General features: G+C 67.7%; 3 protein-coding genes across 3 annotated transcripts in view; 2 read left to right on the forward strand and 1 right to left on the reverse strand.

Moving 5' to 3' along the window:
* Positions 1-896: 896 nt before the first annotated feature.
* Positions 897-5,504, forward strand: LOC309415366 (TATA box-binding protein-associated factor, RNA polymerase I, subunit C-like; the record flags this gene model as incomplete). The annotated part of the gene is made up of 14 exons (XM_082012871.1): positions 897-1,028; positions 1,122-1,215; positions 1,479-1,585; positions 1,678-1,773; positions 1,847-1,917; positions 2,005-2,252; positions 2,326-2,436; positions 2,562-2,685; positions 2,801-2,872; positions 2,982-3,117; positions 3,206-3,334; positions 3,479-3,653; positions 3,789-3,926; positions 4,217-5,504. The coding sequence occupies 14 exons, from the start codon at positions 897-899 to the stop codon at positions 5,413-5,415; spliced, it is 2,832 nt and encodes a 943-aa protein (XP_081868997.1). The 3' UTR covers positions 5,416-5,504.
* Positions 5,505-5,662: 158 nt separating this feature from the next.
* HINT2 (histidine triad nucleotide binding protein 2) lies at positions 5,663-6,780 on the forward strand (the record flags this gene model as incomplete). Its single annotated transcript, XM_082012924.1, has 5 exons — positions 5,663-5,731; positions 6,087-6,230; positions 6,321-6,425; positions 6,508-6,580; positions 6,689-6,780. 5 exons carry the CDS (start codon positions 5,663-5,665, stop codon positions 6,778-6,780), a joined length of 483 nt encoding a protein of 160 aa, XP_081869050.1.
* Positions 6,781-14,292: 7,512 nt separating this feature from the next.
* LOC309416007 (atrial natriuretic peptide receptor 2-like) overlaps positions 14,293-14,521 on the reverse strand; it is a gene marked incomplete at both ends in the record, with an annotated part of 10,985 nt that continues 10,756 nt past the window's right edge. The window contains 2 exon segments of the mRNA XM_082013745.1: positions 14,293-14,355; positions 14,467-14,519. Of these exon segments, the coding sequence (XP_081869871.1) occupies positions 14,293-14,355; positions 14,467-14,519 (116 nt within the window).

Genomic DNA, 14,521 nt, shown 5'->3' on the forward strand with positions numbered 1-14,521 from the left:
CATGGTCCCCCCTGAAGCAACCTGGTCCCACTTTCCGTGGGGAGGGGACAGGGGAGCCTGTGTCCCCCCCCAAGATACTCCCCGCAGGCCCCAGGGTCCCACCGGAGCTCAGTGGGACAAAGACTCATTCCCTGTGAGCGACACCACTGGGTGTGGGTACCCACGGGGGGACTGGGCCAGGCCAAACCCTCACGGGGAGCTGGCAGCCACACCGGGAGGAGGAAGAGGGACCGGAGCCGGGGCGGGAGGGGTGTCCCCGGGGCCAGGTCGGCGTGGGGTCACACGGGAAGGGCAGGGGGGGCTGGGAGAGCCCTACATGGCCCAGCCCTCCAGGGCACGCCCTGTAGCCCCACGTATGTGGGGCTGCCCCACGGCCGTGCAGATCCCTGCGTCACCCTTCACGACCACGGCCGTGCCGCGCCAACGCAGAGTGCCCGCGCCGGCTGGCTCCGGCCACGCCGCACCGGGGACAGGCCGGCCACGGAGGACGAGATGTGCCCAAGGCAGGACCCGTGGGGGCGGGTCCCTCTCTTGCCTGGCCTGGGGGCGAGGAAGGGGCGACAATGCCCGCGCCCTGCCCGTCCTCCGGAACGGTCCGATCCCGATGCCTCTCCCAGTGCCGGTCCCGGGCCCGTCCCGGGCCCCGCGGCTCCCCCCGCTCCCGCCGGCGGCGGCGCGTTCTCTCCCTCCTGCCGCCAGGGGGCAGTAGTGCTCCGCGCCGCGCTTGCCACTGGCGCCGCTCTGGTCCCGCCCCGTTCCCGGTGCGCGACGCTGTGGTGACGCTCCTTCCGGTGGCGACACCGTTTCCGCGTGGGCAGCGATCAGCGACCGCTCCCGGACCCCGGGACCACCCAGCCCGGCCCAGGCCCGCTCTCCGTCCGCGCCCCCCCGGGGCCATGGAGTTCCCGGCCGCTCTCTTCCCCTCCTACTTCGGCGCCGGCCCGCCCCGGGAGGAGGGGGGCCCGGCTCCGGCCGCCGGCTGGGGCGAGCACGGGCAGGTGCTGGAGTCCGGCCTCGGCCGCTGCCAGGTGAGGCCGCGGCGCAGTCAGCTCTGCCCGGACTGGGGTTGGTGGGGGAGGCCGGCGGGGTCCGCTCTTACCTCCTGCCTCCTCTCCCTGCAGGCCGAGACGGCGTTCGTGCCCCGCCGTGGCGGGAGGGGCGAGAGCTGGGAACCCGCCGACGCTGCCGCCGTGCCCTTCCTGCCTCCAAACGCAAGTGAGGGCCGCGGGAGGCGGGGGGGGTACGCTGCCCCGGAAGGGGGACACACGTCCCGTATCACCTCCGCACCCATCTGCCGAGCTGTTCTGTGGCTCAGGATCCCCGCCGGCTCTGCCGTGCTGGCACGAGGAGCTTTAGCATCTCTCTCTGGGAGTGCTGGCACAGGAGGGAGGTGGGACGGGCAAGCCGTTGCCCCGTGGTGCTGCAGCGGTGTCCCGGTACTTGTGCAGTACCAGCTGGTCCCTGCCCTCTCCCCACAGATTGCTGGGTTCCCTCACTCGTACCTCAGGACATCCTCTACCGTGGCATCCCGCATAAGAGGTTGCGGGTAGGCAAGTCTGGAGCCGCTCTAGACTTCAGTAAGCAGGTAGGGCCTGAGGCGCCATGTTCTGCCAAGGAGCTGAGCGGATGGCACAAGATTCCTGCATGTTCCAACCCCTCCCTGTCCTTCACACACAGCTGGGACACTTCTTTGTGGATCACCCAGAAGATGCATTTGGCTCCCTGGGGCAGCTGCTGCACAAGAACTTCTACCTGGGCAACTCCAAGCTGAGGGTCAGTGTCCGTCCTGGGGTGACAAGGCCGTTCACCACCCGTCCCCAGCCTCTGCCTCCTCTCTTCCTCACAGAGACAGGCCCGGGACAGTACCATCCGGATGACGGCCCTGATGGAGGAAATCGACCGTCTGGAGGCCAGGCGGTAAGTATCCCTATGTCTCTTGCCCTGGAGAGGGTTGGGGGGGCTCCTGCTCTCTCCCTACCCCTGACGTCCTCTGTACCCCCACAGTGGCTGCCCCCGGCAGCACCTCGCCTCTCGCCTGCGCTGGTTCTCCCACCTCTCCCGTGACTGGCTCTTCGAGGTGCCACTGGGGCTGCTGGGGGACTGTGTGCACGAGGAGCTGCTGCTGCAGTGGGCCAGCCTGCTCTTTGATGACAGCCCTACGGGGGGGGCGCTGGCCTGGCTGCCCCCTCAAGATGTGGGGGCACACACAGGCTGCCTGGTGTATCCCGGAGGGCAGGCCATGAACCACCTCTGTATCCTTCCCCACAGGGTGTTGCTGGGGAGGGAAGGGGGGTCGTGTTGCACTGAACTTAGCTGGAACCCCAGATTTCCAGGACGTGCTACTGGAGGGGCTGCCCCGCACAAGGGGCTCCCCAGCACAGTTTGAGCTCAACGGGCGCATCCGGCAAGTGGCTGCTGCCCAGGTGGACGGGGAAGGTGAGCCAGCCCTGGGATCTGTATCGTGGGATCCGTACCTCAGGCTGGGCAGGGCGTGGGTTCAGGGGCAGCAGGGAGTCTGGGAGGCCCTGCCATCTTATGTGCCAGCTGCTGTCCCTTGCCAGATTTTGTTGGCGTCCGCTCAGACTATCACTGCGGCGTTTGGAGGGTGTCAGGCAGGACAGGGGCAGCCCCTGCCCCACTGCAGGTCATCCACACCAGCATGCCTGCCTCCTGCCTCACCGTCAGGTAGGTGCTGGGGGAATGGAGCTTTGCGAGGAGGGAACTCTGCTGCCTCTGCAGCCATCCCTCCTGTGGCAGATGCTCCTGCCCCAGCAGTGATGCCATACCCCACATTCCACAGCCCTCACCTCCCTGGGGAGCTGGCTGTCTGCACCCAGAGCGGAGCCATCTACCTCTGGAGCGTGGAGACGGGGTGAGACAGGGTGCTTGGGGCCAGGAGGGGGCTCATGCAGACCCCTGGCTCTCAGGGAGGTGGGGGGTGCCCAAGTGGGCACTGCACCGGCACTGCCTTCTTCCCACAGGCTGCAGCGGCTCCGCCATGACCCCCAGACCATGTTTTTTTTGGACCATTCACCCTGGCGCTGGAGCGACTTCACCGCCCACCCGCGGGTCCTGAGCTGTGCCGACCGCACCGGTGTGCAGTGCCTGGACGCCCGGGTGAGCCCAGGGAGGGTGGGCATGGGGCAAGTGGGAGAGAGGGTCCCCCAGCCCGGGGTGCTGACAACACGCTGCTCTGCTGCTGCAGGCCCCCGAGAGATGCCACTTAGACTTGTTCAAGGTGGGTGAGGAGGCTGGCTGCCAGCAGGGCGAGCGCGTGGTACTGCCCGTCTACCTGGGCAGGGCGCACCCCTCCCAGCACCTCGTCACCACCCAGGTGAGTCCCACAGCTCCCAGGGGGGTCTGCTGGGGGACACACACCCCTGCACCCAGTGCCCGTGGGGTGGGGTCGTCACCCAGCTGAGGGGGGCTGCCACAGCCTGTTGGGGCAAGACCTGCTGAGCCATGCCCCCCGTCCCAGTTCTCCGTGTACGTGCTGGACGAGCGGTTGCCGCTGGTGCCTGTGCTGAAGTGGGCACACATGATGGAGGCCCCCCCTCTATTTGCTCACCTGATGCCGGGGGGCCCCAGGAGGAGCCATAAGGTGCTGCTCGGCGCATCCCGCACCCAGGAGCTGCTGCTGCTGCAATACCGGGGTGAGAGACAGCTCCAGGCATGCTGTGGGGCTGGGGCTCCTCTGTGCCCATGTCCCAGCCTCCTCGCCACCAGGACTGGCTGTTGCCCCGAGCATTGGTGCTCGCTGGCCAATTTTTGATGTGTCCTTCTTGCAGGGGGCAGCCAGTCGGCCTGCCAGCTGGTGGGACCTCCCCAGAAGCTACATAGCATTGCTGGCTGCCTGCAGCACCTGCCTGCCCAGCTCCCACACCGTCACCGCCTGCTCCAGCACCGCCTCGGCGCCCCGGCTGCCGGTGGGTGTCCCATGGCACCCTGGGGTGCAGGTCCTGGGGTGGGGGACGAGGGGTGGGCTGGAGGAGGTGGGAGGTACAGCCCTTAGCATGCCCTGAGAGGGTGGGGGTGCTTGAAAAAGCAAAAGCAAGGCCCTGAACAACCCCATTGCAAGAGATTAATGAGCTAAAAAAGGATGTGGGGGGCAGGAGCCAGCAGTGAATGCACCCATGGTGGGGGTGGAGACGGACCCCACCACTGGCCAGGCCTCAGGGCCAGGACCCCTGTGGCAATGCTCCCCCTCTGCCCACAGGGCTGGCAGCTGCGCTGCAGGAGGACGGACCACGGGCGTCCCTGCTGGTTTTCCAGCTCTCCGAGGCTGGGGACGTCTTCTGCCAGCGGCTGACCCACAAGGCAGTGCAGCCCCCCAAGGCAGCGCAGCGCCCTGCACCCACCTTGGGGGACGAGGCCACAGCAGCCCCCGGCTCGTCCCCTCTCTTCGAGGCTCCGGCCAGCAGCCCACTGGGCTTGGACAGCGAGGAAGAAGAAGAAGAGGAGGAAAAAGAGGAAGAGGAGGAAGAGCAAACCTTCTACTTGTCCAACGTGGAGGTGATCATCAACGAGGAGGAGGACGTGGGCACACCAGCAGCACCAGAGGAAGCTGACCTCCCGCAGCAGCCCTCTGCCAGCCCCCAGCCCTCCACTGCTGTGCCCAGCCCAGCCACAGCCCTGCGGTACCGCCGCTGGCTGAAGGCCCTTTCCTGGGGCTGCGGGGAGCCCCCCCGGCGTGCCTGGCCCCCCACCTTCAGCCAGAAGCGCCTTTTCACCCGCAAAGAGTTGTCAGCAGCGGCAGACCCCAGCGCCCTGCACGGAACAGCGCGCCAGCGGCTGCGGCAGGCCATGCAAGAAGGGGGCCGCATCCTGTGCTGGGACCTCCCAGCCCCCAAACCCCCTGCCCTACTGCAGCCCCCAGAGCCGGCAGGGGACCCGGACCCCCTGAGTGCTCGTCTGACAGCGGCCTGGTGCAGGGACTGGGGGCAGTGGTGGGAGGAGAGGACGAGCTTCAACTTGGCGCAGCGGCGGCGGGCGCTGTGGGAGCGGCGGCGGCGGCAGAAGCGCTCTAGCAGCCGGCGCAGCCTTTCGGCCAGCTTCACCTCCTCCCTCACCTACCAGTCCGAGCTGTCTGAGCTGAGCGACACAGGCCCCCCGCCACTCTCCCCCGGCCCCCCGCACCCCATGCTCCCCCAGGAGCGCTCCCTGCCTGCCAGCAGCCCCCCAGCCTCACCAGCCTCCCACGCAGCCCTGCTCTCCTCCCAGAGCCTGCGCTGCCGCGGCATCCCCAGGGAGCAGCGGAGTACGCTGCGGGACTACCTGGCAGTGTGGGCCGAGGCCTCCACGGAGCCCACAGAGCCCCCCAGCAGCCAGGCCAGCCAGCCCTGCATCCCCTCCTCTCAGAGCCAGCTCTCTTCCGCCTCCCTGCCGCGCCGCAAGCGCCCACGCATGGGCTTCTGAGCACCGATAAACGCCGCCTGGCCCGGCCTGACTCCCGGCGTCCGTCACTGCGCTGCGCCGCCACACGTGGTCACGACACCTACGCGTGCTGGGGGGCGGGGGGATCGCGTGTCGCCCGCGCGGCATGCAGAGGTGTGCGGGCTCTTTAAGGTGCGGCAGGGGAGTGGGGGGTGGAGGGGGCGGTCAGGGCCGGGAGTGGCAGGAGAGGGAGCCAATGGGGCGGCGGGGTGGGGCCGGCGCGGCGGCGATGGCGGCGGCGCTGGCTCGAGGGCTGGCGCGCGCCTGGGTGGCGCGGGTCGCGCCCCGCGTGGGGCAGGTGGGCGCGGGGGCAGTAGGGCACGCGTGGGGAGAGCGCGGGAGGGGGTGGGGAGAGGGCGGCAGGGTGTTCGGGGTGTGCCACGCTTGCCGTCGGTCCCACTCGCGGGCAAGGTCCGCGGCGGGCGTGACAACACATACACCTCCACACACACACAGACCCCCCCCCGCTCCCCGTGCTCACCCCCAGGGTACGGGGCATGAGCGCACCCGTGTGCATGCGGCTTCACCCCGATCACCCGCGTATGCACACCCCCCACCAATCACCCTTTTGCACGCGCGTTCCGCACCCGGACGCCGCAGGCCGTGCTCCCAGTCCCCGCGTGGGCCAGGCCGCTAAGGCTCGTGTCCCGCAGCCCCAGCGGCGCGCGGCCGGCGGGCAGGACGGGGAGGTGGGGCGGGCGGCGGCGGCGGACGAGGAGGCCGGCGGGGAGGCCACCATCTTCAGCAAGATCATCGCCCGCAGCGTGCCTGCCACCATCCTCTACGAAGACGACAAGGTAGCAGGGACAGCACGCGTGTGTCCCCACGGGGGGGGAAGGGGCAGCACCCGTGGGTGCGGGGCTCACCCAGCCCCCTCCCCCCCGCAGTGCCTGGTGTTCCGCGATGTGGCCCCCCAAGCGCCCGTCCACTTCTTGGTGATCCCCAAGCGCCCCATCCCGCGGATCAGTCGCGTGGGTCCCCAGGACACCGAGGTGAGTCTCGGGAGGGTCCGTGGGAGACTGGTGGGGGGGACAGGCAGGCGATGCTGACCCTCCCGCCCCCCCCCCCCCGCAGCTCTTGGGGCACTTGCTGGTGGTGGCGGCGCGCACGGCGCGAGCAGAGGGGCTGGCAGACGGCTACCGCCTGGGTGAGTTGGAGGTCCCGTGCCGTGGGACGGGACCCTCGCCCATGGGCTCGGGGCAGGGGGTGGGCAGAGTGTGGGGGGTGGCCTGACCCCTTGTCACTCTCCTGGCAGTGATCAACGACGGAAAACATGGCGCCCAGTCCGTCTACCATCTGCATCTCCATGTGCTGGGGGGGAGGCAGCTGGGCTGGCCCCCTGGCTGAGCCCCCCACCCCCACCCACCACCCCCAATAAAGTAGCTCCTTGACGGTGGCTTCGGTGGTTCCGTGTCGGGGTGGCCCTCCTGGGGGAGAGGATGGCCTCGGCTGTCACAGCGGCAGGGACACGGGTGGGACTTGGTGCCCCGTTTCTTGGGGGTGGGGGTGTTTGGGCTCCCTGCCCCCGCTGGAGATGCTCTGGAGCCCCCCCCAGTTGGAGCAAGAGGCTTTTGGGGGGTGCCCACATCCCACAGGCAAAAGGCCCACCCTGGTGCCGGGCTGAGGAATGCCCCAGCAACACCTCATGCCTGCCCACCCTGCACCCCTGCGTGCCCCCCACCCTGCCCCTACGTGCCCCCCAAGCACCCCGGTGTTGCTGCCAGAGCCCCACGCTGGGCACCGATGCTTCTCTGCCTTGCAAAAGCCAGCTAATTGGACTGAATTGAACTAAAAGTACTAATTGCACCTTTACTCCTTCCCACCCCAGAGGGGCCTCCCTGACAGCTCCCCGTGGGCTAAGGGCAGCGCAGGACAGGCCACACGGTGGACGTGCTGCCCCACACATAGGCACACCACGGTACCACCAACACCGCACGCGCCACAGTGCTCGTGCGTGCCACCGGCGTGCGAAACGTGCTGCACTGCGACACCGCTGCGTGTGCACCACTGTGCAAAACGCATTGCACGGCACGCCCCAGACCCCCTGCGCTTGCACCACTGTGCAAGAGCCACACTGCACGCAGCAGACCCCCATGCATGCACTACTGTGCAAAACGCGCTGCACACCACAGACCCCTTGTGTATGCACCACTGTGCACAACAGTGTTGTGCACCCCAGACCCCAGTGCCTGCGCTGTGCTGCACACCCCAGGCCTTTTGTGCATGTGCCACCGTGCCAAACACACCGTGCTGCACACCCCAGGCCCGTTGTGCATGCACTGCTATGCCAAAACACACCTTGTTGCACACCCCAGGCCCCTTGTGCATGCACCGCTGTGCCAAACACACTGTGCTGCACACCCCAGACCCGCCCCGCACACAAAACACAGGCAGCACTATACACACGTGGCAGCGCTGACGAGAGACGCGTTGGCACACCTTGACCACAGGCACGTGTCTGCACGTGGCCGTGGCCGCCCCGTGAGGGGTGCACACGCACCGGGGCTCACGTGCGCGCAGCCGCGTGTGGCCGGCCGCTCGCTCGCCGCCGGCGCGCAGCCGCCCGTACGCTCCCTGCCCTGCGCCTCCCGCTCCCGGCATGCCGTGGCTATATTTAGCGGCAGGGGCCGGTGCTGGCGCGGCGCACAGCCCACCTGGCACCGCCGGCGGGGCTGCCTGGGCCCCCGCCAGCCGCGCAGGGGACCACAGCCCGCCAGGGAGAATGGCGGCTCTGTTCAGCCTCCGGCTCGGTGGCGCTGGCGGTGGGGGCCTCCCCCCGGGAGCAGCGTGGGGCTGTGGCGCAGCCCGGTTGTTTTCCCTCACACACACCCAGTATAGCCTGGGGAATGTTTTCGGGGTGCAAATGAACCTTAGAAATGTTGGGTGCTGCTGCTTCCCACCTCCGAGACCTGCTCGAGCCTCAGCAGGGGCTGGCCCGCTCTTGGACGTGCTTTTGGGGGCTGGGGACCCCAGGGAGTGGTTAGGGGTCCCTGGGGAGGTGGGGACTCCAAAGAGTGGTGAGGGATCCCCAGTGCATCATCCCCCCGAGCTCATCCGGAGCAGCCCCCCAGGGAAGCCGTGGTTGGTAGAGGGTGAGTGCTGGCACGCGAGGTCGGGACGGACGCCTGCAATCGTGTTTTCCTCCTGCGCCAGGTTTATTTTGTCAGTCCCGGGGCAGCACGGTGGTCACAGCCCCGTGGGGCTGGGCCGTGGGGGGAGCAGGAGCCAACGGTTGTTTTTGTTGCTCAGCCGAAGACTATCACAAATGACGCAAGTTCCCAAAAGAGCCGGTCAGGGGGGTGGCGGGGGATGTGTCAGCCAGCGAGAGGCAGCCAGATGTGCTCCATCAGCTCCAGGGCTGCTGCCCCACGGTGATACTGCCAGGGTGCAGCCCCACGGCAATGCCCCAAATGCCGCCTGGGGTTCACCCCACAGTGAGCACAGACCCCTGGGCTAGCATTGCCAGGGTCCCTGTCCCTCACTGAACTGTGCTGTCTTTAGTGTCCCTTCGGTGTCCCCTGGGCATCCATGCTGCCTGGCCAGGCTTTTGGCTGCACCGGGGACAAGCCCGCATGTATCTGGTGGGGAATCCAGGGATGCTCCTGGGAAGAGCACCCTGGGGTGCAAGATGGGGCAGGGTGCCCAGCACAAGCTGGGGTAGGAGTGTGCCTCAGGGCACGAGGGCACGACCAGCAGCGTGTACCCCAGCACCCTCGCAACGGGCGCCCAGCCCTCGGGGCACCCAGGCGCCCACCACCAGTGGCAGCAGGTCTTGGGGGGGCCCCTTTGCTGAGCCTGAGCTCTGGAGCACGTCTCTCCCTGCTCCCCGCAGCTGCATGGCAGATGGGCTCGGAGGAGCCCCTGCTTGGCGGGGGGCCGAGCGCCCGGAGGGAGGAGCGGTCCCCGCTGGGGGCCCCGGCCAGCCCAGGCCAGAGAGACCAGGCACATCCCTGGCCAGGAAAAACAAGAGGCCCCAGCACCGAGCATGGGGTGGCCCCGGCAGCACACACCGCAGAGCGCTGGAATAACAGCCCTCGCGCCGGAGCCCGCTGCGCACTATCAAAGGGCCCTTTTTCTGCCTGTCCTCCGTGGCAATGGGGACGGGGGCCTGGCGAGGGCCGGCGGCGAGGGGAGCTGCTCCCTGCCGGCGGGGGACCGACTGTGCCCAGCCAGGTGCCCAGCCTGGCCTGCCCCGTCGCTCTGGGCCAGCCGTGGGTTCCTGGGGTGGATGGGCACGCCTGAGGGCCAGGCCCAAATGGCAGCGGGGGGGGAGTCACTTGGGTGAAGTCAAGGGGAGCAGCGTGTCCCCAGGCGCCCAGTGCAGGGCATGTGCCTCCTGCCGCCCCACTGGGGCGGGCTGTCCCTGCCCGAGCAAGGGGCCCACGTACCCATGGGGAGCCTCTGGGACCACCCCTGCCCGCAGGCCAGGCCTTGCCAGCTCTGGCTAGGCCCAGGGCTCCTCACCAGCCCCTGCCGGCAGCGGCTCCAAGGCAGCAGGGCTGCCCGGGACAGGGGGACAGGGACCCCCGGCCCCAGGCCCGGCCATGTCCCTTCAACCCTTCCTGCCCCCGCCACGCCCACCTGCCACGGCCATGCCCCTCACCGCGGCCATTTGGCGCTGGCCACGCCCTCTTGCCACTATCCGCTCTGCCCCGCCCCTTGTCCCCGCCCCCTCCCCCTCTCAGGCTCTCCGCCAATGGGAGGTGTGCACGCACCGGCCGCCACCAATGAGCTTGAGGCCGCGCGCTGTTTACCGTCTCCATGGAGACGGAGCTGTTTCACCCCGCGCAGGCGCCATGGAGCCGGGAGGGAGTCGGCGGGGGGCCGAGACTCCCCAAGGGTATGCCCGGGCGGAGGGGGCACGGAGGGGTGTAGGGCCTCAGGGTGACCCCCGAAGGAGGTATTTGGGGGGCAGGGGCCTGGCCGGGTGGGGGGCATGGCCTGGGAAGCATTAAGGGGACAGTGGAGAATTAGAAGATGCGGGGGGGGGGGTGTTGGGGGCACAGCCTGCGGGAGGGTCGCACCTGGGGAGGAGGTAGGGGTCAGAGCCCAGGCAGGGAGTGCTGGGGGGTGCAGAGCCCCGGGAGGGGGCATGGTGCACGGGGACACAGAGCCTGGGCTGGGGACACAGATGGGGGGATGGGGGTAGACAGGAGTGATGGAGGGGGAGACCCTTCCGGAGTGCAGACCCAGCAGCAGGCACTGGTCCTGCCCCGAACAGGGAGTGAAGTCCCTTGTCCTCTGCCTCGGGGTGGGGGTGACACCACGGGAGACCCAGGGTCACTGGGCTCAGGGCCCTGCTCACGCTGGTGGGGGCTGGGGACATGGTGGGCAAGGGGGGGGCAGGGCTGAAGGATGCGCCCCACCACCTTTCCTCAGGGACTGTCCCCACCTGCAGGGTGGCTCTGACAGGCCACGTGCCTCCTGTGGGCCTTGAGGAGAGGCCAGCATGTGTGTCCAGGGTCAAGAGTGATGTCCTCCTGCCTGACGTGCCCACAGAGAAGCCACCATGCCACAGGGAGACACCAACAGCCATGACTGAGGCGCTCCAGGAGATGTCAGCTGAGGTGCGCCAGGAGATGCTGTTGGCCACCGCCAAGCTGCGCACTGAGGCCCTGCCAGCCATGCCCAGCGCTGTGCCACCCACTGAGGCTGCGAAGGATCCCCGCCGGGTCGAGCTGCCACCCTGCCCTGGAAAGTGGAGGACCTGCCCCAGTGAGGTGCCCCCCATTGTGGTACCAGTGCTGCCTGCCTCCCTGCAGATGCCAGCAGAGCAACCCAGCCAGTCAGTGCCCCGGGGCAGCTGCTTGATCCGCAACTGGCAGGAGGAGGTAAGTCCCCAGCACCACCTGGAGGGCCATAAGGAGAAACGCCCCTCAAAACCTGCCCCACCACATCCCACATGCTGATCCTGTGAAGCCCCCCACTCCTGGGCTGCCCCCTCTCTTTAAATAGCTGCCCTTGGCCAAGCTGGAGCTCCATGGATGACCTTGAGCCCTGTGGGATGGAAAGGGGATGAAATTCTATAGCACAAAAGGCACAGGCAGGCACGTGGGGAGCGACAGCGAGGCTTTGGGAGGAGAGCCGGGAGGTCGCTGCTGGGGCAGTGGGAGCTGGGTGTCACAGCAGGGATGTGGGCATGCCTGCTTGGGCAAGATTGGCTGCAGGGGGACATGAGCCAAATCCTGCCACAGCTTGGGGAGCCCATGGTTTGTTCAAGTGCCATAAGAGCATTTCCCCAGTTGTAGGGGCAGCCTGGGCACCCAGAGGGTTGGGGCGGCCATACGAGGCCCACTGACCACCGGCAGGCAGGAGAGATCAGCCCTGCCCAAGGTGCAGGTGCCCTGGCTCCAGCTTTCCCGGGTAGCCAGCTGGAAGGACCATCGCTGTTTTTTGCAGTTCTTGCCTCTGAGGCTGCTCCCAGGGCTTGTGTCAGGCACTTGCCTGCATAGCATGGCCTTAGGTATGGGGCAATGCCCCCAACTTGCCCTCATGCTCAGCAGGAGGCGGTGACTCACCCCCACCTCCCAACCCTGCCCAGAGCACCATGAGACTATCAACAGCCTAAAAGCTGGGAGCGGGCATGGGGCACTGCAGGGTGGGCTTCTGCCCGCGTTCCATAGCCCCCACTGTCCATCCCCAGAGAGCCACGAACCACCTGGACTCCGTGCCAGGGCAGGAGCTGGGCAGCGAAGGCTTCACCCACCGGCATGGCCACCACGGGCTGCTGGTCCACCAACTCCTCTCCTGGCCTGCCAACAGCACAACCACAAAGGATACCTACCGCCCGCCGCACAGGGCCCTGCTGCTGGGGCGAGGTGAAGCTGAGCCCCTCATCAGCCATATGCCCCCCAAAAATGCAGTGAGGGGATCTTAGCCATGGGGCTGATGGCACCTTTCCCCCCCGCAGGGCAGCGGGAGGCCATGCTGGAGTCCATGCTCTACCAGAAATACAGGCAAGCCTGCGCCCCTGCATACCACCCACCCCTATAGCCATGCCCTGGAGGAGGGGACCCTGCTGCAGGTGGCTGCCTGGGAGGGGGGGACACACTCCCAAAGCTGAGGGGTGCAGGGTCTGCTCTGCCAGCAGGAAGGAGATGCTGGAGAAGATCTGTCCCCACCGCATGCCCATGGAGTCGGTTTCCACCACGCACCGGGACTACTGTGCTGGGAGCTGCCAGTTTACACCACCGCCCACCACCAAGGTACAGGCAGGGGACAGTCCCCCCAGGTTTGCAGGAGCCCACAGGGAGCAAGGCTCCCGTGTGCCTCCCAGGGCATGCCGTCCCCTCTGCCCGCCATCATGTTGCTTCCACCTGCAGCCCCACAACTACTCCACGGAGCAGCCCTGCAGCTTCTGGCTGGAGCAAGCCCGCAGCCTGCCTGTAAGCCCCCCTGCACCCTGCCCCGCCGGCACCCGGAGGGCTCAGCTGCTGACACAGACCTCTCCACTTCCCTCCCTTCCAGGGTGTCACCAGCATCTGCAGTGGGGACAGTCCCTTTCGGAGGAACGCAGCCTTCTCCACTCCCATCATCAACTACCTAGAGCAGCCCCTGCTCTGTGCCCCCTTGAGCAGCCGGCTCTGGCTCCACAAGCAATAAAAAGCAGTGGGACACAGGTGGTCCCACCATCCTTGCTGCCCCACGGTTGTCCTCAGGTTGGGCATTTGGAGGGGGAACACCATGTCCCTGGCATCCAGCTCCCTGTGGGGCCATGCAGCACAGGTGTGGGGACACTGCAGCCCCTCTGCAAGTCACTGCTGCCCCAAAATGTCCTACGGCCCCAAACCTCCCTCCTTGGGCAGGGAGGGAGAGCCCCTGGCATAGCCCTGTCCCCTGGGACATGCCCTCTCCTGACACCCACAGCGGGCGACACATGGGCCCCATCCCCAGGCACAGGTGGGTTCCAGTAAGAGGCGGCGGCAGCGCGGCCAGAGCATGAGCTCAGAGGAACGCACTGCAGCCCTCACGCCAAAGCAAACCCCGCTGCGGCAGCCCTGCCTTCCCAGCAACGCCCCGAGCCCTTGCCAGCCACCACTGCAGCCACCCTGCACCAGCTCCCCGTGCCTGGACCCCCACCCCGCGCTGCAGCCGGACCCCGGAGTATAATGGAAGGGAACTATCCCTCTGGGATGCTGAGTTCGATGTTGGGGTCGTCTTGCCCACACCCCCCGCCCCCAGTGCTCCAGGGCAGAGCGAAGCAGAGGTCAGGGGATGGAGGGATTTGGGGAAGTTTGTATTTCAACAAAATAGTTTGAAGTGACTCCTATATTTACACCTGGGGGGGGGGGGCGTATTTACATGACCCAGGGCGGGGGGGGGGCTATATACAGGGGAGGGGGAGATTGGGGAGGGAGGGAGCCACGGCATTGAAGCCTGCCCTGGCCAAGGGGTCAATCCCAGCAGAAGGCCCTGTTTCCCCACATCCCTGCCCCACGAGGGGGTGACGTGGGCGCAACTTTTGCGGGGAGTCAGGTACGGAAAAGAGATGGCGGAGTGCCCTGCGGGGCAGCCAGGCCCCGGGAGAGGCTCAGAGCCAGCTGAGCCGCGGGGGAGAGGGCAGGGGTGGCAGGACCCCAGGGGGTGGGGGGATATGGGGTCCTCCCCAGGCTGGATTTGGGCCGGTTCCCCCTCTCCAGCAGAGGCTGCGGGGGGAGGTGGGCTTTGCTGGTGCCGATGGAGAGGGGCAGGCGCTGCCATGGCCACTGGCCCCCTGTGCCTGAGCCCTGCTGAAGCAGGGAGGCTGTGGTGGTGGTGGGGGCGGCAGTGATGGGAGGGTGCCGGTGCATCCTGGGGGACCAGGCGCTGGGAAGCATGGTGGCCCCATCGGGGTTGGGGGCTTCACCACTGCCGCTGGGCTCAGATGACTTTGGGGTCTTTCCTCTCGCCCAGCAGCCAGTACGTCCGCATCTTCCCTTTGCCCTGGGGGGCAGAGGGGAGGGTGAGACCCTCCCCGCCCCCAGTACTGCTCCTTGGGTGCCGTTCCCAGCACAGAGAGGGACAAGGGGTCCCAGCCCCGATCCACCCACCCACTGTACACCCCTGCAGCAGGAAGGGCTGGCACCCCAGTGTGCCCTCACCTTCATCT

The sequence above is a fragment of the Phaethon aethereus genome (genome assembly GCF_964289735.1).
Source record: "Phaethon aethereus genome assembly, chromosome: Z".
Classification (NCBI taxonomy): Eukaryota; Metazoa; Chordata; class Aves; order Phaethontiformes; family Phaethontidae; genus Phaethon; species Phaethon aethereus.